General features: G+C 44.8%; 2 protein-coding genes across 2 annotated transcripts in view; one reads left to right on the plus strand and one right to left on the minus strand.

The window, feature by feature from the left end:
• The window catches only part of LOC139565703 (sulfotransferase 4A1-like), a 38,073-nt gene extending 27,182 nt beyond the window's left edge, over nt 1-10,891 (minus strand). The window contains exon 1 of the mRNA XM_071386209.1: nt 10,595-10,891. Within this exon, the coding sequence (XP_071242310.1) occupies nt 10,595-10,763 (169 nt within the window). The 5' untranslated portion in view covers nt 10,764-10,891. The remainder of the gene's footprint in view (nt 1-10,594) is intronic.
• Nucleotides 10,892-11,039: 148 nt separating this feature from the next.
• LOC139566091 (patatin-like phospholipase domain-containing protein 2) lies at nt 11,040-27,821 on the plus strand. Its single transcript, XM_071387007.1, has 9 exons — nt 11,040-11,841; nt 13,296-13,528; nt 13,809-13,874; nt 23,150-23,359; nt 24,712-24,772; nt 24,968-25,156; nt 25,360-25,492; nt 25,981-26,100; nt 26,203-27,821. Exons 1-9 carry the CDS (start codon nt 11,655-11,657, stop codon nt 26,432-26,434), a joined length of 1,431 nt encoding a protein of 476 aa, XP_071243108.1. The 5' UTR covers nt 11,040-11,654; the 3' UTR covers nt 26,435-27,821.
• The last annotated feature ends 86 nt before the right edge of the window (nt 27,822-27,907 follow it).

Here is a 27,907-nt window from a genome sequence, read left to right on the forward strand (position 1 = left end):
CCTCTTCGGGAGTTTTGAAGTGTCGCAGGGCTCCTTGGTAAAGAATCCTGAGCTCGTTTGGGTATTTGAATCCCCTAAAGATGCCTCGGTCAATGGAGCATTTCTTCACCTCGTCAAACTCTCGGCGCTTTCGGCGTATTCCAGCTGACAGATCCTGGAGTAAGATGAGTTTGGCGTTTCCCACTGTAATGGTGTTGGTTTTCGCCGCCTGTAGGACTCGTTCCTTGTCGGTGATTCTCAAGAAACGTATGGTGATTGGGCGCGGTGGTTGTCTGGCTGCTGGTGGGGGCCTCAGTGCTCGGTGAGCTCTCTCGAGTTCTATGGGTCTGTCGGTGGACAGGTGGAGCCACTCGGGAAGTTTGTCTTGCAGGTAGCGGATCAGTGGCATGTTTCCCTCTTCTTTTTCGCCCAGATTTAATAGAACACAATTATTCCTTCGCCCCCTGTTTTCCAGGTCCTCTGTTTTCTCTTCCAGCTGCTCTATTTTTTTTTTAGCATATGCTATTGTTTCCATGGCGTCTGTCAATAAGTTTTCCGTGGATAGGATTCGCCCCTCTGCCTCGTCCAGGCGCCCCGCGTTTATGGTTATCTTGTTGTTTATGTCAGGCAAAGCATTTTCCAGGATTGTCACCTTGCCCCCTATCGCACTGAGCTGAGCGTTAATGGCATCTAGTTTAGTGTTGAGTTCTGTACGTTGGGATCTCAGCTCAGAAAAGATGTCTTCGACAGAGTGCGAGGTTGGCCTTCGTTGGGCCTCGGGGGGGAACGGGTCCTCTTGCTCCTGGCTAATGGCGCTAGCTTTTTCTGAAGCTAGCTGCTTCTTGGAGGCTTTTTCCGTCGCTAGTGCTCGAGTCCGGGTAAAAATGTCACCTGTAGTGTCGCCTTTTGTAGCCGCCATGACTTTTTGACTAAAGCTAAATGAGTTTAAACTTGAAGTGGAGGTAAGATTAGGAATTGGAAACTACTTGTGCGGAGCTCCTAGTTCATGCGGCCATCTCGTTCAGGGGTCACGTGATCCCTCCTACCCTGTCTTTCTAAGGTCTTCGAAAGCCAAGTTAACAAACAGATTACCGACCATTTCGAATCCCACCATACCTTCTCCGCAATGCAATCCGGTTTCAGAGCTGGTCATGGGTGCACCTCAGCCACGCTCAAGGTCCTAAACGACATCATAACCGCCATCGATAGGAGACATTACTGTGCAGCCGTATTCATCAACCTGGCCAAGGCTTTCGACTCTGTCAATCACCACATTCTTATTGGCAGACTCGACAGCCTTGGTTTCTCAAATGATTGCCTCGCCTTGTTTACCAACTACTTATCTGACAGAGTTCAGTGTGTCAAATCGGAGGGCCTGTTGTCCGGACCTCTGGCATTCTCTATGGGGGTGCCACAGGGTTCAATTCTCGGGCCGACTCTCTTCTCTGTATACATCAATGATGTCGCTCTTGCTGCTGGTGATTCTCTGATCCACCTCTACGCAGACGACACCATTCTGTATACTTCTGGCCCCTCTTTGGACACTGTGTTAACTAACCTCCAGACGAGCTTCAATGCCATACAACTCTCCTTCCGTGGCCTCCAACTGCTCTTAAATGCAAGTAAAACTAAATGCATGCTATTCAATTGATCACTGCCTGCACCTGCCCGCCCCGCCAGCATCACTACTCTGGACGGATCTGACTTAGAATACGTGGACAACTACAAATACCTAGGTTATCTCAGCTCACTGGTCACCATAGCAGCACCCACCCGTAGCACGCACTCCAGCAGGTACATCTCACTGGTCACCCCCAAAGCCAATTCCTCCTTTGGTCGCCTTTCCTTCCAGTTCTCTGCTGCCAATGACTGGGACGAACTGCAAAAATCACTGAAGCTGGAGACTCATATCTCCCTCACTAGCTTTAATCACCACCTGTCAGAGCAGCTCACAGATCACTGCACCTGTACATAGCCCATCTGTAAACAGCCCATCTATCTACCTCATCCCCATACTGTATTTATTTATTTATCTTGCTCCTTTGCACCCCAGTATCTCTACTTTCACATTCATCTTCTGCACATCTATCATTCCAGTGTTTAATTGCTATATTGTAATTACTTCGCCACCATGGCCTATTTATTGCCTTAACTCCCTTATCTTACCTCAAATCAAATCAAATCAAATCAAATCAAATTTTATTAGTCACATACACATGGTTAGCAGATGTTAATGCGAGTGTAGCGAAATGCTTGTGCTTCTAGTTCCGACAATGCAGTAATAACCAACAAGTAATCTAACCTAACAATTCCACAACTACTACCTTACACACACACACAAGTGTAAAGGGATAAAGAATATGTACATAAAGATATATGAATGAGTGGTGGTACAGAACGGCATGGCAGATGCAGTAGATGGTATAGAGTACGGTATATACATATGAGATGAGTACTGTAGGGTATGTAAACATAAAGTGGCATAGTTTAAAGTGGCTAGTGGTACATGTATTACATAAAGATGGCAAGATGCAGTAGATGATATAGAGTACAGTATATACATATGAGATGGGTAATGTAGGGTATGTAAACATTATATTAAGTGGCATTGTTTAAAGTGGCTAGTGGTACATTTTTACATAATTTCCATCAATTCCCATTTTTAAAGTGGCTGGAGTTGAGTCAGTATGTTGGCAGCGGCCGCTAAATGTTAGTGGTGGCTGTTTAACAGTCTGATGGCCTTGAGATAGAAGCTGTTTTTCAGTCTCTCGGTCCCTGCTTTGATGCACCTGTACTGACCTCGCCTTCTGGATGATAGCGGGGTGAACAGGCAGTGGCTTGGGTGGTTGTTGTCCTTGATGATCTTTATGGCCTTCCTGTGACATCGGGTGGTGTAGGTGTCCTGGAGGGCAGGTAGTTTGCCCCTGGTGATGTGTTCTGCAGACCTCACTACCCTCTGGAGAGCCTTACGGTTGTGGGCGGAGCAGTTGCCGTACCAGGCGGTGATACAGCCCGACAGGATGCTCTCGATTGTGCATCTGTAGAAGTTTGTGAGTGCTTTTGGTGACAAGCCGAATTTCTTCAGCCTCCTGAGGTTGAAGAGGCGCTGCTGCGCCTTCTTCACAACGCTGTCTGTGTGGGTGGACCAATTCAGTTTGTCCGTGATGTGTACACCGAGGAACTTAAAACTTTCCACCTTCTCCACTACTGACCCGTCGATGTGGATAGGGGGGTGCTCCCTCTGCTGTTTCCTGAAGTCCACAATCATCTCCTTTGTTTTGTTGACGTTGAGTGTGAGGTTATTTTCCTGACACCACACTCCGAGGGCCCTCACCTCCTCCCTGTAGGCCGTCTCGTCGTTGTTGGTAATCAAGCCTACCACTGTAGTGTCATCCGCAAACTTGATGATTGAGTTGGAGGCGTGCATGGCCACGCAGTCGTGGGTGAACAGGGAGTACAGGAGAGGGCTCAGAACGCACCCTTGTGGGGCCCCAGTGTTGAGGATCAGCGGGGTGGAGATGTTGTTACCTACCCTCACCACCTGGGGGCGGCCCGTCAGGAAGTCCAGGACCCAGTTGCACAGGGCGGGGTCGAGACCCAGGGTCTCGAGCTTGATGACGAGTTTGGAGGGTACTATGGTGTTAAATGCTGAGCTGTAATCGATGAACAGCATTCTCACATGGGTATTCCTCTTGTCCAGATGGGTTAGGGCAGTGTGCAGTGTGGTTGCGATTGCGTCGTCTGTGGACCTATTGGGTCGGTAAGCAAATTGGAGTGGGTCTAGGGTGTCCGGTAGGGTGGAGGTGATATGGTCCTTGACTAGTCTCTCAAAGCACTTCATGATGACGGAAGTGAGTGCTACGGGGCGGTAGTCGTTTAGCTCAGTTACCTTAGCTTTCTTGGGAACAGGAACAATGGTGGCCCTCTTGAAGCATGTGGGAACAGCAGACTGGGATAAGGATTGATTGAATATGTCCGTAAACACACCAGCCAGCTGGTCTGCGCATGCTCTGAGGACGCGGCTGGGAATGCCGTCTGGGCCTGCAGCCTTGCGAGGGTTAACACGTTTAAATGTTTTACTCACCTCGGCTGCAGTGAAGGAGAGCCCGCAGGTTTTGGTAGGGGGCCGTGTCAGTGGCACTGTATTGTCCTCGAAGCGGGCAAAAAAGTTGTTTAGCCTGTCTGGGAGCAAGACATCCTGGTCCGCGACGGGGCTGGTTTTCTTTTTGTAATCCGTGATTGACTGTAGACCCTGCCACATACCTCTTGTGTCTGAGCTGTTGAATTGCGACTCGATTTTGTCTCTGTACTGGGACTTAGCCTGTTTGATTGCCTTGCGGAGAGAATAGCTACACTGTTTGTATTCGGTCATGCTTCCGGTCACCTTGCCCTGGTTAAAAGCAGTGGTTCGCGCTTTCAGTTTCACGCGAATGCTGCCGTCAATCCACGGTTTCTGGTTTGGGAATGTTTTTATCGTTGCTGTGGGTACGACATCGTCAATGCACTTCCTAATGAACTCGCTCACCGAATCAGCATATTCGTCAATATTGTTGTTGGACGCGATGCGGAACATATTCCAATCCGCGTGATCGAAGCAGTCTTGAAGCGTGGATTCAGATTGGTCGGACCAGCGTTGAACAGACCTGAGCGCGGGAGCTTGTTGTTTGAGTTTCTGTTTGTAGGCTGGAATCAACAAAATGGAGTCGTGGTCAGCTTTTCCGAAAGGGGGGCGGGGGAGGGCCTTATATGCGTCGCGGAAATTAGTATAACAATGATCTAGAGTTTTTCCAGCCCTGGTAGCACAATCGATATGCTGATAGAATTTAGGGAGTTTTGTTTTTAGATTAGCCTTGTTAAAATCCCCAGCTACGATGAATGCAGCCTCAGGGTGTGTGGTTTCCAGTTTACAAAGAGTCAGATAAAGTTCGTTCAGGGCCATCGATGTGTCTGCTTGGGGGGGAATATATACGGCTGTGATTATGATTGAAGAGAATTCCCTTGGTAGATAATGCGGTCGACATTTGATTGTGAGGAGTTCTAGATCAGGTGAACAGAATGACTTGAGTTCCTGTGTGTTGTTATGATGATCACACCACTTCTCGTTAATCATAAGGGATACCCCCCCGCCCCTCTTCTTACCGGAAAGATGTTTGTTTCTGTCGGCGCGATGCATGAAGAAACCAGCTGGCTGCACCGACTCCGTTAGCGTCCCTTGAGTTAGCCATGTTTCCGTGAAGCAGAGCACGTTGCAATCCCTGATGTCTCTCTGGAATGCTACCCGTGCTCGGATTTCATCAACCTTATTGTCAAGAGACTGGACATTGGCGAGTAGTATGCTAGGGAGTGGAGCGCGATGTGCCCGTCTCCGAAGCCTGACCACGAGACCGCCTCGTTTGCCCCTTTTTCGGCGTCGCACAGGGTCGCCGGCTGGGATCAGATCCATTGTATTGGGTGGAAGGCAAAACACTGGATCCGTTTCGGGAAAGTCATATTCCTGGTAGGAACGATGATGAGTTGACGTTAATCGTATATTCAGTAGTTCCTCCCGACTGTATGTAATGAAACCTAAGATTACCTGGGGTACCGATGTAAGAAATAACACATAAAAAAACAAAAAACTGCATATTTTCCAAGGAACGCGAAGCGAGGCGGCCATCTCTTTTCGGCGCCGGAAGTAATATCACCTCATTTGCACTCACTGTTTATAGACTTTTTCTTTCTTTTTTCTACTGTATTATTGACTGTATGTTTTGTTTATTCCATGTGTAACTCTGTGTTGTCGAAATGCTATGCTTTATCTTGGCCAGGTCGCAGTTGCAAATGAGAACTTGTTCTCAACTAGCCTACCTGGTTAAATAAAGGTTAAATAAAAATAAATAAATAGAGATCATAAACGTTGGCCTAGTTGACGTGTTTTATGAATTGTGACAATTGTGACAATTAAAGCTGCATTTATTATAATCCTCAACGTCTCATCTTTCAAAATACAGTCGTGACCAAAAGTTTTGAGAATGAAACAAATATTAATTTCCACAAAGTTTTCTGCTTCAGTGTCTTTAGATATTTTTGTCAGATGTTACTATGGAGTACTGATGTAACGAATGTCTAGTTCTTCCTCCTCCTCGGACGAGGAGAGGAGAGAAGGATCGGAGGACCAAAATGCAGCGGGTTGTGAATACATAATAAAGTTTATTAAAGTACAGACGAAAACCGAAAACACTTCAACAAACTACAAAATAAGAAAACGACGTAGACGAAACCTGAACATGGAACTTACATAAAGACACGAAGAACTCACGAACAGGAAATAGACTACACAAACGAACGAACAAACGAAACAGTCCCGTGTGGTGCAACATACACAGACACGGAAGACAATCACCCACAAACAAACAGTGTGAACAGCCAACCTATATATGGTTCTCAATCAGAGGAAAACGTCAAACACCTGTCTCTGATTGAGAACCATATAAGGCTAATTACAAGTGACCTAAACATAGAAACACAAAACATAGAATGCCCACCCCAACTCACGCCCTGACCAACTAAACACATACAAAATAAACATAAAACAGGTCAGGAAAGTGACAACTGAAGTATAATTACAAGCATTTCATAAGTGTCAAATGCTTTTATATACAAGTACATGAAGTTGATGCAAAGAGTCAATATTTGCAGTGTTGACCCTTCTTTTTCAAGACCTCTGCAATCCACCCTGGCATGCAGTCAATTAACTTCTGGGCCACGTCCTGACTGATGGCAGCCCATTCTTGCATAATCAATGCTTGGGAGTTTGTCAGAATTTGTGGGGTTCCTGTTTGTCCTGCCTCTTGAGGATTGACCACAAGTTCTCAATGGGATTAAGGTCTGGGGAGTTTCCTGGCCATGGACCCAAAATATCGATGTTTTGTTCCCCGAGCCACTTAGTTATCACCTTTGCATTATGGCAAGGTGCTCCATCATGCTGGAAAAGGCATTGTTCGTCACCAAACTGTTCCTGGATGGTTGGGAGAAGTTGCTCTCGGAGGATGTGTTGGTACCATTCTTTATTCATGGCTGTGTTCTTAGGCAAAATTGTGAGTGAGCCCACTCCCTTGGCTGATAAGCAACCCCACACATGAATGGTCTCAGGATGCTTTACTGTTGGCATGACACAGGACTGATGGTAGCGCTCACCTTGTCTTCTCCGGACAAGTTTCTTTCCGGATCCCCCAAACAATCGGAAAGGGGATTCATCAGAGAAAATGACTTTACCCCAGTCTCAGCAGTCCAATCCCTGTACCTTTTGCAGAATAGCAGTCTGTCCCTGATGTTTTTCCTGGAGAGAAGTGGCTTCTTTGCTGCCCTTCTTGACACCAGGCCATCCTCCAAAAGTCTTCGCTTCTCTGTGCGTGCAGATGCACTTACACCTGCCTGCTGCCATTCCTGAGCAAGCTCTGTACTAGTGGTGCCCCGATCCCGCAGCTGAATCAACTTTAGGAGATGGTCCTGGCGCTTGCTGGACTTTCTTAGGCGGCCTCAAGCCTTCTTCACGACAATTGAACCGCTCTCCTTGAAAATCTTGATGATCTGATAAATGGTTGATTTAGGTGCAATCTTACTGGCAGCATTATTCTTGCCTGTGAAGCCCTTTTTGTGCAAAGCACAAACGGCACATGTTTCCTTCCAGGTAACCATGGTTGACAGAGGAAGAACAGTGATTCCAAGAACCACCCTCCTTTTGAAGCTTCCAGTCTGTTATTCAAACTCAATCAGCATGACAGAGTGATCTCCAGCCTTGTCCACGTCAACACTCACACCTGTGTTAACGAGAGAATCACTGACATGATGTCAGCTGGTCCTTTTGTGGCAGGGCTGAAATGCAGTGGAAATGTTTTTTGGGGATTCAGTTCATTTGCATGGCAAAGAGGGACTTTGCAATTAATTGCAATTAATCTGATCACTCTTCATAACATTCTGGAGTATATGAAAATTGCCATCATACAAACAAAGGAAGCAGACTTTGTGAAAATTAAAACTTTTGGCCACGACTGTACAATGAGTCCTTAATTTACAGCATTTCCCTCACTCAGACAACAAATATTTGCAAAAGTTGCGTTTTTCAGTGCCCAAATCAGCCATTTTCAACCCGTATATGAGTGTAAAGGGCTACATGTAACAACAAAACATTATTTATAAAAAGCGATCTATTGGTTTTTGAACACTATAATTTGTTTACAAGCATGATTGCTGTACTTTTAGTTCATGGTTTACGCAGCTTGTTGGCCTTTAGCCAATCTGTGTTTCAAACGAGTTCAAAGCACCTGAATAAACCCAACTGGTATTGTAACAGCTGTCGTCGGAAGAAGGTGAAGACCAAAACGCAGCGTGGTAAGTGTTCGTCATATTTAATAGAAACTGAACACTAAAAAGCAAAAACAACAAAGTGACAACCGAAACAGTTCCGTCAGGTGCAACACACACTAAACAGAAATTAATCACCCACAACACAAAATGGGAAAACAGGCTACCTAAATATGGCTCCCAATCAGAGACAACGATAGACAGCTGCCTCTGATTGGGAACCACACCAGGCCAAGCACATAGAAAACCAACAACATAGAAAAAAGAACATAGACTGCCCACCCTAGTCACACCCTGGCCTAACCAAAATAGAGAATAAAAAACCTCTCTATAGCCAGGGCGTGACAGGTATTTACGACTTCACAACTGGTAAATTCCAACCTCCCACTTGGTTACGAACACAGTATTATGAGACCCAACTCCTAAACCTTTACCAATCTCAATTCCAAGCCCTCCCCCCCCATGTGCCTGTTAGTTGGCATTGATAGGAGTGATGAGAAGAGCCTTCTTCCCGCACCAACTGAAATGGGTCAGGTCATACAAAAACTACACAGTGGACCTTTAAGGCACACTTACAGAGAAAAGAGTCAGGCTTGGCAGTTCAACTCTGCCATTGTGTCAGCATTTTTGTAGGGTTCATATAACAAACCTCACTGAACAGTTACAATACATTTTTTAAGTTTGGGCAAAGATCACTGGGAAATATGCAAATACTGTGCAATGACAGGCTAGTTATTTTTGGCCACCAAACATGTTTCCCATATTTCACTGGCCATTCTGAAACGTTCTATTAGTTGTCTTCAGGAAAAGATCAAAATAACATCAACCTGAGCTGCTGCCACGGGACATTGTCTTTCTAAAGCAACTATAGACCTACACCAGTGGCGGTCGGTGCTGTTTAAGATTAGGGAGGACAGTCATTCATATTCAATTCAACAAGCTCAATGTAACATCGATAGGTTTAGGCTACTACTCTAATTTCCCCTATACCCTTCATGAGATTCCTACAACCTAGCCTACGAATGAAAGTTTGTAACGTAGGTGCTCAAGCTGACAGACAGTGACACATTGAATACCGCCTTGCATCTAGCTGATCTACAGTGTAATCATTAGGCCAAACAGTTGCAAGCAAGAGTTTCTATTGGACAAATTCAAGTAGGTTTATCCCCGTTTCGTTCCATTTGTTCCATTTAGGAAACTTTTTTCAACAGAATCGGCCGAGTGAATACACCACTGATCACCCGCACACACAATTCACTTTCATAGCAGCCACATACGAACAGCATCATCACTTTGCTCGTTGTATAATTCCTTCTCGCATCTACGCGCTCTCCTCCTCTCACCTTTTCCATTTGCTCATATAGTTCAGTGCACAACACAACAGCTGTCTGTGACCAAGCGAAAAAAACTTTCCAAGCCAAACCTTCATACAGTACCATAACCGCTAACCATTACACACAGCCTACATCATTGTCACCATATTAGCTAATGTCATAGTTAACATAGCTACTAGAACTAATGTGTTTGTTAACCCGCTAAAATCACGCAGTACAGCAAGCAGTTTAGCAGTTACACCGGCGGGACCCGACAGCCTTATTCTAAAAATTGATTACATTTTTTTTAAATCCTCGTGAATCTCCACACAATACCCCATAATGACAAAGCAATGTACTGTATCTCTCTCTCGCTCTGCTGCTTCTGTTCAAAACTGGTCAACTATTGTCTTTCTCTCTCTTTGAGTCAACTACTCACCAGATTTTATGCACTGCACTGCTAGCTAGCTTTAGATTAAGCTTTCAATACTAGATTATTAAACGGTTGTTTTTGTATTGTTTATTGTTTTTGTCGGCGTCATCCTAATAAAAAGGAATATGTACGCTCACCACTCTGCGCTTTGGTCCACTTCATTCGACGGCTGTGACACACCCAGAGGATGGAAAATATCTGTTCTCCGGCTACACCATGGTGCTACCCCAGAGAGTGCTGTTGAGGCTACTGACCATTGCAAAACAGTGTGTTTTAATCAGTTTATGTGGTGACTTCAATATTTGTAGTATAGTTTTATCTAAAAAGGAAAACTTTTTAATTGATCACTATTTTCATTTTTATGAAAATCACTGAGTAGGATGGTCCTCCCCTCCCTCCTCTGAGGAGCCTCCGCTGATACACCTAAGATCCTGCATTCTCAAGCCTTCAGCATGCTGCATCTCAGGGTAGTGAGGGTACTGCACTAACATATTGCATAGCATCAACACATGCCAATATTGTTTACCTGACTTGGGATACGTGACAATCCATATGTCGCTACTTCTGAGGGAGAAGTTGGCGATGTCCTCCATCTTTCCTCTGCAGAAGGGTGGAAGTCGTACTCCATCAAACTCAAAGTATTTGCTCTCAAACTCTATCGGGGTGCTTGGCGTGTCTGCCTCGCTCTCGGCCATCCTCAAAACGGACACCCAACGAAAATATCTTCATAATCAATTCAACGGTTATAATTAGATTTGTTTTGAGAGAAATAATGTTCCTCTTGAGTATGGCTTGGCTAGGACGTGATAGTGCGCGAGCGAAGTACTCCTTGACCTTCAGGCTTCAGCCAATCACGTCGTCGCAACGATGTAATTTGATGCGATCATGGAATGCGCGCGCCTCCTGCTCAGCTTCAGCACCAGTTCGCTGTGGCGGGGTATGCGCGTGCTCACTAGTCTCTGTAGCCGGAATAGGAATGCCTTCAAGCATACATGAAGCATTCAAGATAAGGCAGGTATGCCTGTTGTCATTGGAAGATCAAATCAACAGATTAGGTTTTTCAATGTACTTGAATGGCATCAGGAGCCTATGAAATGCTCCATGTTTGATCCGGGTGCTAGCCTATAGGCTCAAATCTATTAATAATAAAGTTCGACTTGTCACAGTAATAGCAGGTAGGTGAAACAAATATAGATTTGAATGTAATATATTAGAATAGAATAGACATGAATGGATTGCATCGCTCTCATGTGTTACCGATGCAGAATGTGGGGGCGTGCCTCCACCTAAAATAAGACACAGCCTCCTTATGCGGATTGGCCAGACCTGCCCTGTTCTAGTATCCGTAAGATCATGGCAAGTCAGCGCTCCGGCGATTCTCAATACATAACTGTCGCTTTGTACGTTACTCAAGAGGAGTAGACTGAGTAGTGTGTACTAGTTTGAGCCGTCCTCTTTCGGAAACTGTTGTTGACATTCAGTAATGAAGGGAACTTGTCAAAGACGCCAAGGGTAACATTTTGGAGTCATTATTACAAGTGCATTACCCAAACTTCTAGGTCCTCGCCAAGGACTGTCCACCCGGGATGTTCGACCTAACGAAGGAATGGAATCTGTCGTTTGCCGGCTGCGGGTTCCTGGGGATCTATCACATCGGAGTGGCCAGTTGCCTGTTGGAACAAGCGCCTTACCTCATCAAAGGTGCCACCAAGATCTACGGGGCTTCCGCCGGTGCCCTAACCGCCACGGTGCTCGCCAGCCAGGCATCCATAGGTAGGCTACAGTACCCTGCACTGGCCCCTTGAGTTCACCGCACCCTGTAATCAGTGGAGTGCCTGGATGGAGACCTTTACGCAAAAGTAGCAACTTTAGATTAGCAACTAAATTACCTTTAAAGAATAATCACTTGTGGCCTTGATACATGGGGAAAATTAGTTCAACAATGCTTAAAGCTTTGCTCTTATGTAAATGATAGGTGGTAATACTGGGGCTCCTTTGTAGCTCAGTGTAGAGCATGGTGCTTTTGACGCCAGGGTAGTGGGTTCAATTCCCGGGTCCACACAGAAACAAAATGTATTCACACATGACTGTAAGTCTCTTTGGATAAAAGTGTCTGCTAAATGGCATGTATTATTTTCATGTAATAAACTACTAATTATTAATAATGACATAATTACATGGTCAGAGCCAAAATGGCTGCCTGTGTATAAATATGGTAGCCTTCCACTCATTGATCATGTCACACCATTGATAAATGCCATCCGGGTCAGTTATAGGACTATTGACCTATTGTTCCTCTGGATCAGAGGCCTCCCAATGTTACTGATTGATCTCGCTGACAAAGGGGAAACACAATCATGATTAAGAGCAAACATGCCCCAGCTTGACATAGAACGTGACATAGAAAACTCTTAGCTGAGTCTCTGTGTGATACCATGCCTCTTCCACTGTCTTTTAAACCCAATAACCTTATAGTGAAGAGATGAATGACTGGGGAACTTAGTAAGTGTCCCAGTTGTGTCCTATCTAAATGAGAGAGAGAGAGAGTTAAAGAGGGTGAGAGATTGAAAGAGTAATAGAGGGATAAAAATCGAGTGAACAGTCAATAAAGGCGTCATTAAGAGTCAAAAGAAAGTACTGGATTGTTGTGAAAATTGGCAGAAGGAAGATATAGGTTACTGTTCATGACCTCAGAGTTTCATGACCTCAGAGTTTCACTGTCACTCAGTGACTCCAATGTGTTCCACTGATAAAATGAGTAACATCCTTATTTCAGCCAGATAAGACTACCTCAGTATTTTTCTAATCACTTGATTTTCTTTACTGGAATTCTGTCTGTGTGTATAACAGTCTTCAGATCCATTCCATCCATTCCATCCAAGTGTAGATAAGATGAACACACATAACTAGTAGAAAGAGGAGGAAGGGAAGCGCTACTAAGGTACACAATAGTACATTTTGGTAGATAGAAGGTGCTCTTTGGGAAAAGGGGTGAATTGGTCATCAAAAAGAAAGGAGGACCAAGGCACTCTTCATATAATTAATTAAAATGCTCAGTACAGGTGCAGGGCAGTAAATCAATTAAACCAGTGGATGAAGTTTTTTTTGTGAGCTACAGATCACTGTTTAGTTCCCTTGAGAATCAATCTTCCTTTGAATAAAAAACATCCAATTCCTCCCAATGGAAGGCCTTGACATACTGTCTCTCCGTCTCTCCCCTCCTCTAGCTAAGTGCTGTGAGGATGTGATCGAGACAGCCAAGGAGGCCCGGAAGCGTAACCTGGGTCCCCTCCACCCCTCCTTTAACCTGGTCAAGGTCATCAGGTCGGGGCTGGAGCGTGACCTGCCCACCGATGCACACACACTCGCCTCCGGGAGGCTGTGTGTGTCACTCACTCGCGTGTCTGATGGACAAAACGTCATTGTGTCCGAGTTCAAGTCCAAGGAGGAGCTCATCCAGGTCAGTGTCCCCACTCAACCCACCTGGGCTGCTATTCACAAAACATATCCGAGTAGGAGTACTGATCTAGGATCCATTGGATAAGGAGGTGGCACCTGATCCTAGATCAGTACTCATACTATAAAACGCATTGTGAATATGTGCCCTGAACACCCATGAGTACTTGAGTTTTTCCATATCCCATACATATCCCATACATATTTGTCCTTTCATCTACTGGCCTTGTATGTAGTGTAAACTGAGTTGGACTGTGTAACATCTCTCTCTGATGTGTCTACAGGCACTGGTGTGTAGCTGTTTCATCCCCATATACTGTGGTCTGATCCCCCCATCCTTCCAAGGAGTGGTACGTGCCCAAGGCCCTAATGCCTCAACTGCTTTCTTTACGTTTCCTTGAACACGGTTTCCTTGTTTTCTAAGAAAAAGCAGCAGATGTTAGACTGGGTTTATTATGGTCTCGTCTCTAATGCCTTTATTGCTCAGGTCAGAGTCATAAGGAGGCTATAGGTTCAAGCGTAGCACAATGTTTTGTTTTTCTGTTTGCGTGTATGTCACTTTTTCTCTAGTATATTTCACTGCTATCTGCTCTTGTTATCATTGAGGGCATATAGCTGCTATCTGGGCATGTCCCTGGCACAGTGCCAAATTATATATACATAGAACACAGGCGGAACACACTAGATTGTTCAATAAATATAGGTTATAGTTAGTGTGTCCTATTGCCGGGTGTGTCAGGTTCACAGATAGCTATTTAGATATCCTGTTGAAACTCCTCCACCCCCTGTTTAAACTCCTCCACCCACCCACCCACCCACCCTCTCTCTCTCTCTCTCTCTCTCTCTCTCTCTCTCTCTTTACATAGACCGAGATTGGAGTCATTAAAAGTCGTTTTTCAACCACTCCACAAATTTAGTGTTAACAAAACTGCAGTTTTGCAAGTCGGTTAGGACATCTAGTCGGTTAGGTCCTACAGCCGTGGCCAAAAGTTTTGAGAATGACACAAATATTAATTTTCACAAAGTTTGCTGCTTCAGTGTCTTTAGATATTTTTCTCAGATGTTACTATGGAATACTGAAGTATAATTACAAGCATTTTATAAGTGTCAAAGGCTTTTATTGACAAGTACATGAAATTGATGCAAAGAGTCAATATTTGCAGTGTTGACCCTTCTTTTTCAAGACCTCTGCAATCCGCCCTGGCATGCTGTCAATTAACTTCTGGGCCACATCCTGACTGATGGCAGCCCATTCTTGCATAATCAATGCTTGGAGTCTGTCAGAATTTGTGGGGTTTTGTTTGTCCACCCGCCTCTTGAGGATTGACCACTAGTTCTCAATGGGATTAAGGTCTGGGGAGTTTCCTGGCCATGGACCCAAAATATCGATGTTTTGTTCCCCGAGCCACTTAGTTATCACCTTTGCCTTATGGCAAGGTGCTCCATCATGCTGGAAAAGGCATTGTTCGTCACTAAACTGTTCCTGGATGGTTGGGAGAAGTTGCTCTCGGAGGATGTGTTGGTACCATTCTTTATTCATGGCTGTGTTCTTAGGCAAAATTATGAGTGAGCCCACTCCCTTGGCTGAGAAGCAACCCCACACATTAATGGTCTCAGGATGCTTTACTGTTGGCATGACACAGGACTGATGGTAGCGCTCACCTTGTCTTCTCCGGACAAGCTTTTTTCCGGATGCCCCAAACAATCGGAAAGGGGATTCATCAGAGAAAATTACTTTACCCCAGTCCTCAGCAGTCCAATTCCTGTACCTTTTGCAGAATATCAGTCTATCTCTGATGTTTTCCTGGAGAGAAGTGGCTTCTTTGCTGCCCTTCTTGACACCAGGCCATCCTCCAAAAGTCTTCGCCTCACTGTGCATGCAGATGCACTCACACCTGCCTGCTGCCATTCCTGAGCAAGCTCTGTACTGTTGGGGGCCCTGACCCCGCAGCTGAATCAACTTTAGGACACGGTCCTGGCGCTTGCTGGACTTTCTTGGGCGCCCTGAAGCCTTCTTCACAACAATTGAACCATTCTCCTTGAAGTTCTTGATGATCCGATAAATGGTTGATTTAGGTGCAATATTACTGGCAGCAATATCCTTGCCTGTGAAGCCCTTTTTGTGCAAAGCAATGATGACGGCACGTGTTTCTTTGCAGGTAACCATGGTTGACAGAGGAAGAACAATGATTCCAAGAACCACCCTCCGTTTGAAGCTTCCAGTCTGTTATTCAAACTCAATCAGCATGGCAGAGTGATCTCCAGCCTTGTCCCTGTCAACACTCCCGCCTGTGTTAACGAGAGAATCACTGACATGATGTCAGCTGGTCCTTTTGTGGCAGGGCTGAAATGCAGTGGAAATGTTTTTTGGGGATTCAGTTAATTTGCATGGCAAAGAGGGACTTTGCAATTAATTGCAATTCATCTGATCACTCTTCATAACATTCTGGAGTATATGCAAATTGCCACCATACAAATTGAGGCAGCAGACTTTGTGAAAATTTATATTTGTGTCATTCTCAAAACTTTTGGCCACAACTGTACTTTGTGCATGACACAAGTAATTTTTCCAACAATTGTTTACAGACAGATTATTTCACTTTTAATTCACTGTATCACAATTCCAGTGGGTCAGAAGTTCACATACACTAAGTTGACTGTGCCAGAAAAAACAGAAAATTATGTCATGGCTTTAGAAGCTTCTGGTAGGCTAATTGACATAATTTGAGTCAATTGGAGGTGTACCTGTGGATATATTTCAAGGCCTACCTTCAAACTCAGTGCTTCTTTCCTTGACATCATGGGAAAATCAAAAGAAATCAGCCAAGACCTCAGAAAAAATATTGTAGACCTCCACAAGTCTGGTTCATCCTTGGGAGCAATTTCAAAACGCCTGAAGGTACCACGTTCATCTGTACAAACTGTCACGACTTCCGCCGAAGTTGGTGCCTCTCCTTGTTCGGGCAGCGTTCGGCGGTCGTCGTCACCGGCTTTCTAGCTGCCACCGATCCATGTTTCTTTTTTCCATTTGTTATGTCTTGAATGTACACACCTGGTTCCCATTAAGTTATTATTATTTCCCTATTTAACCCTCTGGTTCCCATGATGTTTTGTGCGTGATTATTCCTGGTATGTGTTAGTCGTTTGTGTTAGGGTTAGGGTTTGTTATCCCTGCGTGGATTATTTTGGCAGATTTATTTTTCAGAGTAAAGTACGTTATTTTTACTCAGTTCTGTGTCCTGCGCTTGACTCTGTCCTCACCTCTGCACAACTGACATATGACACGAACATAGTACGCAAGTAGAAACACGATGGGACCACGCAGCCGTCATACCACTCAGGAAGGAGCGTTCTGCCCCATCTCTGGATTTATATTTATGTCCCATCTCTCTATATAGATGTATGCTCCATTTATCATGTTTTAAGGTAAGACCCAGATGCAGACTGTGTCGAAGTAACAATGTTTATTACAAGAACAGGGGCAAAGGTACAGGATGGCAGGCAGGGTCAGGTCAGGCAGAGCTCGGTAATCCAGAGTTGTGGGGCAAAGGTACAGGACAGCAGGCAGGCTCAGAGTCAGGGCAGGCAGAAGTTGGTAAACCAGAGTAGTGGGACAAAGGTACAGGACGGCAGGCAAGCTCAGGGTCAGGACAGGCAGAAGGGGCAAAGCCGGGAAAAAACTAGAAAAGGAAGACAAGACTAAGACAAGACAGGAGCGAGGGGAAAAACGCTGGTAGGTTCTACGAACAAAACAAACTGGCAACAGACAAACAGAGAACACAGGTGTAAATACACAGGGGATAATGGGATAGATGGACGACACCTGGGGGGGTGTAGACAAGCACAAAGACAGGTGAAACAGATCAGGGTGTGACACCATGTCTCTATATAGATGTATGCACCATCTATATATATATAGATGTATGCACTGGGTCTATTATGACAAATATATAGAACAGTCATAAATGACTTATAAACAGCATATCTGAGGGCATGAAGTTGAACTTTCTGCTTTTGGTGGCTTAGCAGTTCAGACGTCTTTTTCTGTTCCGTATTGTTCGTGTCCTGTATATATATATATTTACACCTTTCTTCGCATATCTTTTATCTATTTTATTATCCAAGACCTCAACTACAAAAGCTTTCCTGCAAAAGCTTTCCTGCAACCCGCTTCACCAATTACAAAAAGTATTACTTACCTCAATCTGAAAATCCATCGTGGAAGCTAGCCAGGGGCTAATTCAGAAGCTAGCCTGAAAGCTTAACCAGAAGCTACTCCGATAGCTAGCCAGAAGCTAATCTGTAGCTGCCCCGAAATTAGCCGGTTTGCTGGCTAGCGTTGGTGTTTCAGCTGCCCACGTTTAGTGGTCATCAGCTATTCCTTTAGCTCGATAATCTACCGGCACTTTTGTGCAACGCGACTCGGACCGGAGCATTCCGGGACTCTTTTTTTTTTTTTTTTTTTTTTTTTTTTCTCAGTTTCCCCGGATTCCAGCCGCAGGCTCTGGACACTTGTACCTTGATTTCGCAGCTAGCTAGCTGCAAACCGTGTGACTATTGGCTTACGTCGACCCCGGAGCAAACTCTAATCTTTCTGGAGCTAGCCAGCTGAGGAGTTCCATCACCATCCGGACCCGTTTCTTTTGTTGCTGCTGCAGATACGGAACCCCACCGGGCCTTCACGACTGACTGCCGCGACTGACTGCCGACGTTATCTGCCCGAGGGATTTATCCAACTGGCACCTCCGTCCCGACGTTACCTGAACGCTCATCTGAGGCCCGCTAATCGTTAGCTGTCTTATCGGCTGCTATTTGAACAAGTATATTGGACAACTATTATTATTATTATTATTTATTTATTTTATTTTTTCCTTGGGTCACTATATCTATTTTGCCAATTTGGATTGATCCCCTCTACCACACGGAACCCCACTACACGGAACCCCACTAACCTACCGACGGAAACGCACGAGGTATCTACAAACAGACCTCCATCCTATGCTGCTACCGATAGCCATATACCCGGCCAGCTGTCTGGATCGCCACGACCCCAACCAACCTCTACTCACTGGACCCTTATTGATCACTCGATTAGCATGCCTCTCCTTAATGTAAATATGCCTTGTCCATTGCTGTTCTGGTTAGTGTTTATTGGCTTATTTCACTGTAGAGACTCTAGCCCTGCTCTCTATACCATATCCAACCTCTCAGTTCCACCACCCACATATGCGATGACATCACCTGGTTTCAATGATGTTTCTAGAGACAATATCTCTCTCATCATCACTCAATACCTAGGTTTACCTCCACTGTATTCACATCCTACCATACCTTTGTCTGTACATTATTCCTTTAAACTATTTTATCGCCCCCAGAAACCTCCTTTTACTCTCTGCTCTAGTAGCTCTAGGCGACCAATTCTCATAGCTTTTAGCCGTACCCTTATCCTACTCATCCTCTGTTCCTCTGGTGATGTAGAGGTGAATCCAGGCCCTGCAGTACCTGGCTCCACTCCTATTCCCCAGGCGCTCTCTTTTGATGACTTCTGTAACCGTAATAGCCTTGGCTTCATGCATGTTAACATTAGAAGCCTCCTCCCTAAGTTTGTTTTGTTCACTGCTTTAGCACACTCTGCCAACCCGGATGTTTTAGCCGTGTCTGAATCCTGGCTTAGAAAGACCACCAAAAATTCAGACATTTTCATCCCCAATTACAAGATTTTCAGACAAGATAGAACGGCCAAAGGGGGCGGTGTTGCAATCTACTGCAAAGACTGCCTGCAGAGTTCTGTTATACTATCCAGGTCTGTTCCCAAACAATTTGAACTTCTACTTTTAAAAATCCACCTCTCTAAAAACAAGTCTCTCACCGTTGCCGCCTGCTATAGACCACCCTCTGCCCCCAGCTGTGCTCTGGACACTATATGTGAACTGATTGCCCCCCATCTATCTTCAGAGCTCGTGCTGCTAGGCGACCTAAATTTGAACATGCTCAACACCCCAGCCTCCCTACAATCTAAGCTTGATGCCCTCAATCTCACACAAATTATAAATGAACCTACCAGGTACCACCCCAATTCCGTAAACACGGGTACCCTCATAGATATCATCCTAACAAACTTGCCCTCCAAATACACCTCTGCTGTTTTCAACCAAGATCTCAGCGATCACTGCCTCATTGCCTGCATCCGTAATGGGTCAGCGGTCAAACGACCTCCACTCATCACTGTCAAACGCTCCCTGAAACACTTCAGCGAGCAGGCCTTTCTAATCGACCTGGCCGGGGTATCCTGGAAGGATATTGATCTCATCCCGTCAGTAGAGGATGCCTGGTCATTTTTTAAAAATGCCTTCCTCACCATCTTGAATAAGCATGCCCCATTCAAGAAATTTAGAACCAGGAACAGATATAGCCCTTGGTTCTCTCCTGACCTGACTGCCCTTAACCAACAGAAAAACATCCTATGGCGTTCTGCATTAGCATCGAACAGCCCCCGTGATATGCAACTTTTCAGGGAAGCCAGAAACCAATATACACAGGCAGATAGAACAACCAAGGCTAGCTATTTCAAGCAGAAATTTGCTTCCTGCAACACAAATTCAAAAAAGTTCTGGGACACCGTAAAGTCCATGGAGAATAAGAACACCTCCTCCCAGCTTCCAACCGCTCTGAAGATAGGAAACACTGTCACCACCGACAAATCCACTATAATTGAGAATTTCAATAAGCATTTTTCTACGGCTGGCCATGCTTTCCACCTGGCTACCCCCACCCCGGACAACAGCACTGCCCTCCCCTCTGCTACTCGCCCAAGCCTTCCCCATTTCTCTTTCTCCCAAATACAGTCAGCTGATGTTCTAAATGAGCTGCAAAATCTGGACCCTTACAAATCAGCCGGGCTAGATAATCTGGACCCTTTCTTTCTAAAACTATCTGCTGAAATTGTTGCCACCCCTATTACTAGCCTCTTCAACCTCTCTTTCGTGTCGTCTGAGATCCCCAAAGATTGGAAAGCAGCTGCGGTTATCCCCCTCTTCAAAGGGGGGGACACCCTTGACCCTAACTGCTACAGACCTATATCTATCCTACCCTGCCTTTCTAAGGTCTTCGAAAGCCAAGTCAACAAACAGATTACCGACCATTTCGAATCCCACCACACCTTCTCCGCAATGCAATCTGGTTTCAGAGCTGGTCATGGGTGCACCTCAGCCACGCTCAAGGTCATAAACGATATCGTAACCGCCATCGATAGGAAACAATACTGTGCAGCCGTATTCATTGACCTGGCCAAGGCCTTTGACTCTGTCAATCACCACATCCTCATTGGCAGACTCGACAGCCTTGGTTTCTCTAATGATTGCCTCGCCTGGTTCACCAACTACTTCTCTGATCGAGTTCAGTGTGTCAAATCGGAGGGTCTGTTGTCCGGGCCTCTGGCAGTCTCTATGGGGGTGCCACAGGGTTCAATTCTTGGACCGACTCTCTTCTCTGTTTACATCAATGATGTCGCTCTTGCTGCTGGTGATTCTCTGATCCACCTCTACGCAGACGACACTATTCTGTATACTTCTGGCCCTTCTTTTGACACTGTGTTAACAACCCTCCAGGCGAGCTTCAATGCCATACAACTCTCCTTCCGTGGCCTCCAACTGCTCTTAAATACAAGTAAAACCAAATGCATGCTCTTCAACCGATCGCTGCCTGCTCCTGCCCGCCTGTCCAACATCACTACTTTGGACGGCTCTGACTTAGAATATGTGGACACCTACAAATACCTAGGTGTCTGGTTAGACTGTAAACTCTCCTTCCAGACTCACATCAAACATCTCCAATCCAAAGTCAAATCTAGAATTGGCTTCCTATTCCGCAACAAAGCATCCTTTACTCATGCTGCCAAACATACCCTTGTAAAACTGACCATCCTACCAATCCTCGACTTCGGTGATGTCATTTACAAAATAGCCTCCAAAACCCTACTCAATAAATTGGATGCAGTCTATCACAGTGCCATCCGTTTTGTCACCAAAGCCCCATATACTACCCACCACTGCGACCTGTACACTCTCGTTGGCTGGCCCTCGCTTCATACTCGTCGCCAAACCCACTGGTTCCAGGTCATCTACAAGACCCTGCTAGGTAAAGTCCCCCCTTATCTCAGCTCGCTGGTCTCCATAGCAGCACCTACCTGTAGCACGCGCTCCAGCAGGTATATCTCTCTAGTCACCCCCAAAACCAATTCTTCCTTTGGACGCCTCTCCTTCCAGTTCTCTGCTGCCAATGACTGGAACGAACTACAAAAATCTCTGAAACTGGAAACACCTATCTCCCTCACTAGCTTTAAGCACCAGCTGTCAGAGCAGCTCATAGATTACTGCACCTGTATATAACCCATCTACAATTTAGCCCAAACAACTACCTCTTTACCTACTGTATTTATTTATTAATTTATTTTGCTCCTTTGCACCCCATTATTTCTGTCTCTACTTTGCACTTTCTTCCACTGCAAACCAACCATTCCATTGTTTTTTTAGTTTTTATTTTACTTGCTGTGTTGTATTCACTTCGCCTCCATGGCCTTTTATATTTTTATTTATTTATACATATATTTGTTTGCATTCACCTCCCTTATCTCACCTCACTTGCTCACATTGTATATAGACTTATTTTTTTTTTTCACTGTATTATTGACTATATGTTTGTTTTACTCCATGTGTAACTATGTGTTGTTGTATGTGTCGAACTGCTTTGCTTTATCTTGGCCAGGTCGCAATTGTAAATGAGAACGTGTTCTCAATTTGCCTACCTGGTTAAATAAAGGTTAAAAAAAAATGTACTTTTTCAGAATAATGTGCATACTATTTATTTAAGTTTCTTGTGAAAGTGATGAAGTTTCATTTAAACTAGATTTCATCACTGGACTCGTAACGGTTGGCTTTGACACTCTGAACAAGGAAATATAGTGCATTCTTTGCCCTCAGCCCTGAACTCTCTTTGCTAAACTCACTGCCAAGTTGAGTCTTGATCATGCTTAGGAACTGGCACTGCTATCCTTTTTTCCCCTCAGATGTTCTCAGCGTTTTACACTGGAAAACTAGGAATTCATTTTGAAATGTTAGAGGGTAGCATCTGAACTTGAAATGGAGCTGCATCGGATAATTACATGAGACTGGTGTAAAAATTGATTAATTCTCCAAATAGTAATGTCAGATTGTTTGGTCATGAGTTGGCAGTGTGGAGAAGCTGGCTAAGGGGAAATCTGACATGCCTAATATGCCCTCAAGAGGGGAATGTTTCCTTGAAAATGTTGTTTCGTATCATATTAGATTTCAGTGATAACCGAGTTGGGTCATAAATTACATATTTTTTAGCAGAAGATAGGCAGAGGAAGTCAACAACAAATATTTATAATATATAAATAGAGATTTAGAACAGTCATCTCTGTCAGCCCTGAGACGTCCGGACTACAGTATGCCTGGGGTGTGGTTCTGTGGAAAGGCTGTGGTCTTGGAAATAGTCAAACAGATACGGCTTGTTTATAGTTGTGCATGGGTCCAAAAACACCCAATTATTCTCACTTTTTCTCTCTCTTTCCCTCCTCCCTGTCTCCCCCCTCTTCTCTCTGTAGCGTTACGTGGATGGGGGAATCAGTGACAACCTTCCTCAGTCAGAGCTGAAGAACACCATCAGCATCTCTCCGTTCTCCGGCGAGAGCGACATCTGTCCACGGGACACCTCCTTCAACTTCCACGAGCTGCGCTTCACCAACACCTCCATCCAGATTAACCTGGACAATATGTACCGCCTCAGCAATGCCCTGTTCCCCCCAGAACCCAAGGTAGGTCGACCGCTATGACTGCTTACCAATGCGTTATGCATGGCCCTGGGAATGTGTTATGAAGTCCTTATGTAGGCCCTGTTCCCAAAGGTAGGATAGAGGATCAGGATGCCCCTTAGTCCCATTCATCAGATGGGTTGTTTATGACTACTTGTAAATAGAAGCCTTATGTATGGGTTATGTGTTATGAAATCCTTATTTAGGTACCCTTGAAATAGTCTAAACATTCTATACATTTCTGTAGGAGAGCGTAGTAGTCTGGTATGGGAGACTGGGCCCCTGAACTTCCACTATCCTATTCCCTGATTATATAACCCCAACTCCCCCATTTAACCCCTTACCCTGTCTCCTCTTTGGACTCCTACCCTTACCCCCCATACTTCCTATCTGAACTTTGCCCTCCCCTGTCCCTCCCTAACTACACAGTGATCAATACTGGCAGGACATTATTGGCTTCTGTCCTTGTTGAATTACATTTCCTGTATTGCACATTCTTCTTCAGTGTCTGGATAATAACATGGGAGTCAACTTTTAGCGTCAGGTGAACTTTGCCCTCTTTGAGGTTGGTCTGTGTCTCTTGGTTCAGTTTTCGCTCTGTTATTATTGCTGCTGCAATCCAAGATCTGCCACCGTCTTTTCCCTTCATGTGTACCTGGAATGTTGTAACTGGAATTTTGGGATTAAACCCAATCCCACCGACAGAGCCATGTGCAGAGGCCCTACTTAGAAAAGGAAGTGTGTGTTTCACTTGACTCTGCCACCTTTGACACAGTGTTTACACATGGCATGCACGGACACACACATAGAAGACTCCACCCTACCTTTTCCCTCACGTGTAATAGTGTTTAACCTACCCTGACTAAATTCACACATATGTAGTGCCACTGTGAAGCTAGCTGTCCAGATACCTCTCTCCCTGTTGCTTTGTTCTTGTAGGAATACAGAATAAGGAGTAGCCAGAGAACAGAAAGAACTCTGCCACGTTGACCTTTAACCCCTAGTCAAACACTTCCTGGATTGTTGTCCATTCAAAAATAAAGGAGCCTGTTGCACAGGAGGGTTCTGGCTGATATTAGTCATTCCCCTCTGTTTTATGTGGTTATAAACAGCTGTACTTGTTTAATACGGTTGTTAACTGTCAGCGATAACATGATTGCTAATCAGTCAATGGTAGTGATAGTTATAACTAATTACATAATGTGAGATCATGCTCTGTATCGTGTGTGGGTGGGTATATCTGAGTCCCAATGATCCTGTGATTTGATTATGAGTATGTCTTATATTTATTCAATTGACCTCTTGCATATGATCCCCTACCTCAATCGGTATGATCTATGTGTTTTCTTTGACAGGTCATGGCAGAGATATGCCAGAGTGGCTACAAGGACGCCCTTCGCTTTCTTGAGGAGAACCGTGAGTATTACTTGCCTTTGACAGTAATAGTGGGCTGTGCTAAGATCATAAGCTACTGTGATATACAGTACATGCAGTGAGCATCAATGATGTACAGTGTTCAACATGAAGTATGGAGTAAACCAGCACTTATTTATGGGGTAATATTTTGATGCTGTGTTACAAAGATGATGAATGTATTGTTTATGATGTCAGATCTGCTGAAGCTGGAGTGTCCGACTGCCGGCCCCAACCTATCAGAAGCCATACACACCTGCTGCTGCAAGCCCATCGCCACGGAAACCACTAAGGACTGGATGCTCCGCCGGCTCCGCCTCCTGAGGAAGCGGCACTGGTGGCTGGACGAGCAGATTGTTGACAACCTGCCTACCCAAATCAAAAAAGGTAGATAGGAGGTTAACCTAGACTCAGATATTTTCTGCTCAAAGCTGTTAGAAACTGTTGTTATCTAGTTATAACACTGACATTAACATTGTGTTGTCGCTGCACTCTTGTCAGTGACGTGTGGTTGTTGTGTGTATCTGAAAGTCATCTGAGGCTGTGCCCGTGTCAGCGAAGTGTGACATATTGGGTCTCTATGACTGTAGTGTTCTGTGAGGCGTGCCAGCAGAAGCCGGGTCTGTATGCTCAGGTGTCCGAGATGCTGCCGGTCAGAGTGGCCTCCTACATGCTCCTGCCCTGCACACTACCTGTGGTATCAGCCTACTCAGTGGGCAAGAGGTAAGTCTACATCCTATACCACTACTAGTGCTACCTACCACAAACGAACAAGCCCTCAATGAACTCAAAGCAGTCACAGTAGCTCAAACAGCAACCAATGACAACATTAATGCAAACAAGTCAGCTTCTAAAAAGCCCTGAACTAGCCTTTAGCATAATTATCCTTTAGCATAACTATCCTTTAGCATAACTATCCTTTAGCATACAGCAGCCAATACCTTCAAACTAGCCCTGACAGCAACCACTGACAACAAAGTAGTCTTTAAAGTAGTCACTAGCCCACCACAGCAACCAAATAACACTGTGAACGCAAACAGACTAGGAATACAAACAGGTTTCCTACTAAATACAATCAATTTGAATGTGCTGCACAGGGACTCCACCTAGTTGGCAAGTCAATCGACCACAGGAATTGTTGAGAACTGGCCCCCCCACTTGGTGGTACATCACAGTACATTGACCCTTCTTGTCCCTCTCTTGTACTCCAGGTTTGTGGAGTGGATCCCAGAGGTGCCTGCAGATATGCGTTGGCTAGCTGGGGTGGCTGGGGATGTGGCTGGGAGCGTGTACAGACAGACCTGGAGAGGAGCACCAGCAGACATAACCAGGTGAGAGACATGGACTTACTACTACTGGGTTATATTATGGATGGATGCCTGTCATACAGTATGAATAAAGTCTAATGGCCTTGTGTGTTTTTCTTTTTGCAGTGATGGTTCCCTGAGGAATTGCATGAGCCTGCCCCTACCCCTGGACAGTGACGGACACAGGGAGAGAAACGGTCATCTCTCCGGGTTCGCTCTCTCTGCTCTTGACCTCCAAAGCCAATACTGGAACATCCCCACCGCCCCCTCTTCCCACCGCCGCACCAGCCCCCTCATGCCCAGCCCCTCCCCACGACAGATCTGCTTCTTTGTTGGCTCGCAGGACGAGACTGACTGACAGTCCCATCCACCAATGAGAGGACACTGTGACTTTGTTTTAAAAGATGATAGGACAGTCCAGCTCAAGATCCCTCCCACAGGGCCTGTCTATAGGCTATAGGAACTGTGAAGGGTGGTTTGGGATGGACAAATGATGGTCATGTGATTGAATAGCTTTGGGATCCAGAACTGTTGCTATAGACACACTAATCATGTATTTTGATCACTCCACCAATCATATGTTATACTACAGTACACATTGTAAAACAATTTACCAGCTCACCACCAAAGACGTCTGCAAGTGAATTATTTTTTGAAATTATACATTTTATAACTAACTATGTCTAGATTTTCCGGATAACTTGTTGTCACTACAACTATACCTACCTACCTACCTACCAGAGGAGGCTGGTGGAAGGAGCTATAGGAGGACCGACTCATTGTAATGGCTGGAATAGAATAAATGGAACGGTATCAACCACATCAAACAGGGGTGGCAGGTAGCCTAGTGGTTAGAGCTTTGGGCCAGACACCGAAATGTTGCTGGATTGAATCCCCGAGCTGACAAGGTCAAAATCTGTCGTTATGCCCCTGAAAAAGACAGTTAACCCACTGTTCCCCAGTAGGCTGTCATTGTAAATAATATATATTTTTAAACATATGGAAACCACGTTTGACTCTGTTCCATTTCTTCCATTCCAGCCATTACAATGAACCTGTCCTCCTATAGCTCCTCCCACCAGCCTCCTCTGCCACCTACCTACAGTACACAGGAGGTTGGTAGCACCTTAATTGGGGAGATGGGCTCATGGTAATGGCGGAAGTGGAATGGTATCAAAAACATGGTTTCCATGTGTTTTCTGTTCCAGACATTATTATGAGGTGTTCTCCCCTCAGCAGCCTCCTTTGCTACAGTACCTACCTACGTGTGTTCATTTAAATGTAGCATTCATTCCTAACGGACTGTTGACTTCCTTGACTATGAGCTGTGTGTTTTCCTGACTACTATTAGACAGAACCCTTGAACTGAACTATGAACTACTGTGATGAGCTGTGATGTCAAGACATTTGAATCACAATATTCTTGAAAGTTCCTTTCAGAACTTCTCTTAATGTTGACTATTGCTTTTGCACAATAACTTTAGGTGCATAGGATTCACAATTTTTATATGGCATCTTCAAATGGGTCATTTACATGAAAACTGTTTTAAAATGTATGTAGAAAATTGAGTTACAAAACCATGTTGCATCTGCAAAATCAACTATCATTCAGAGGACTAAGATGTCTAGTTTTTGGGAAAGTGTCTTATTTTAAATCCATTTGACATTTTCGCCAGAATTTTGTAAATTTTTTACCCCAAATTCTCTTTACTGAAATGCTTTCGGATTAAATTCTCAGGTCATTTTTTTATTTTTTATATATATTTAGGAAAACCTAATTTCATATGAATAAAACACAAAATATGTTGCTGTAATTTGTCCATAAATCATA

The sequence above is a fragment of the Salvelinus alpinus genome, chromosome 37 (genome assembly GCF_045679555.1).
Source record: "Salvelinus alpinus chromosome 37, SLU_Salpinus.1, whole genome shotgun sequence".
Taxonomy (NCBI): Eukaryota; Metazoa; Chordata; class Actinopteri; order Salmoniformes; family Salmonidae; genus Salvelinus; species Salvelinus alpinus.

Coding starts and splice junctions, on each gene's coding strand:
- LOC139566091 (XM_071387007.1), top strand. CDS start 11,655: ATGTTCGACCTAACGAAGGAATGGAATCTGTCGTTTGCCGGCTGCGGG. Junction 13,529..13,808: donor CCAAGGAGGAGCTCATCCAG/GTCAGTGTCCCC, acceptor ATGTGTCTACAG/GCACTGGTGTGTAGCTGTTT. Junction 13,875..23,149: donor CCCCATCCTTCCAAGGAGTG/GTACGTGCCCAA, acceptor TTCTCTCTGTAG/CGTTACGTGGATGGGGGAAT.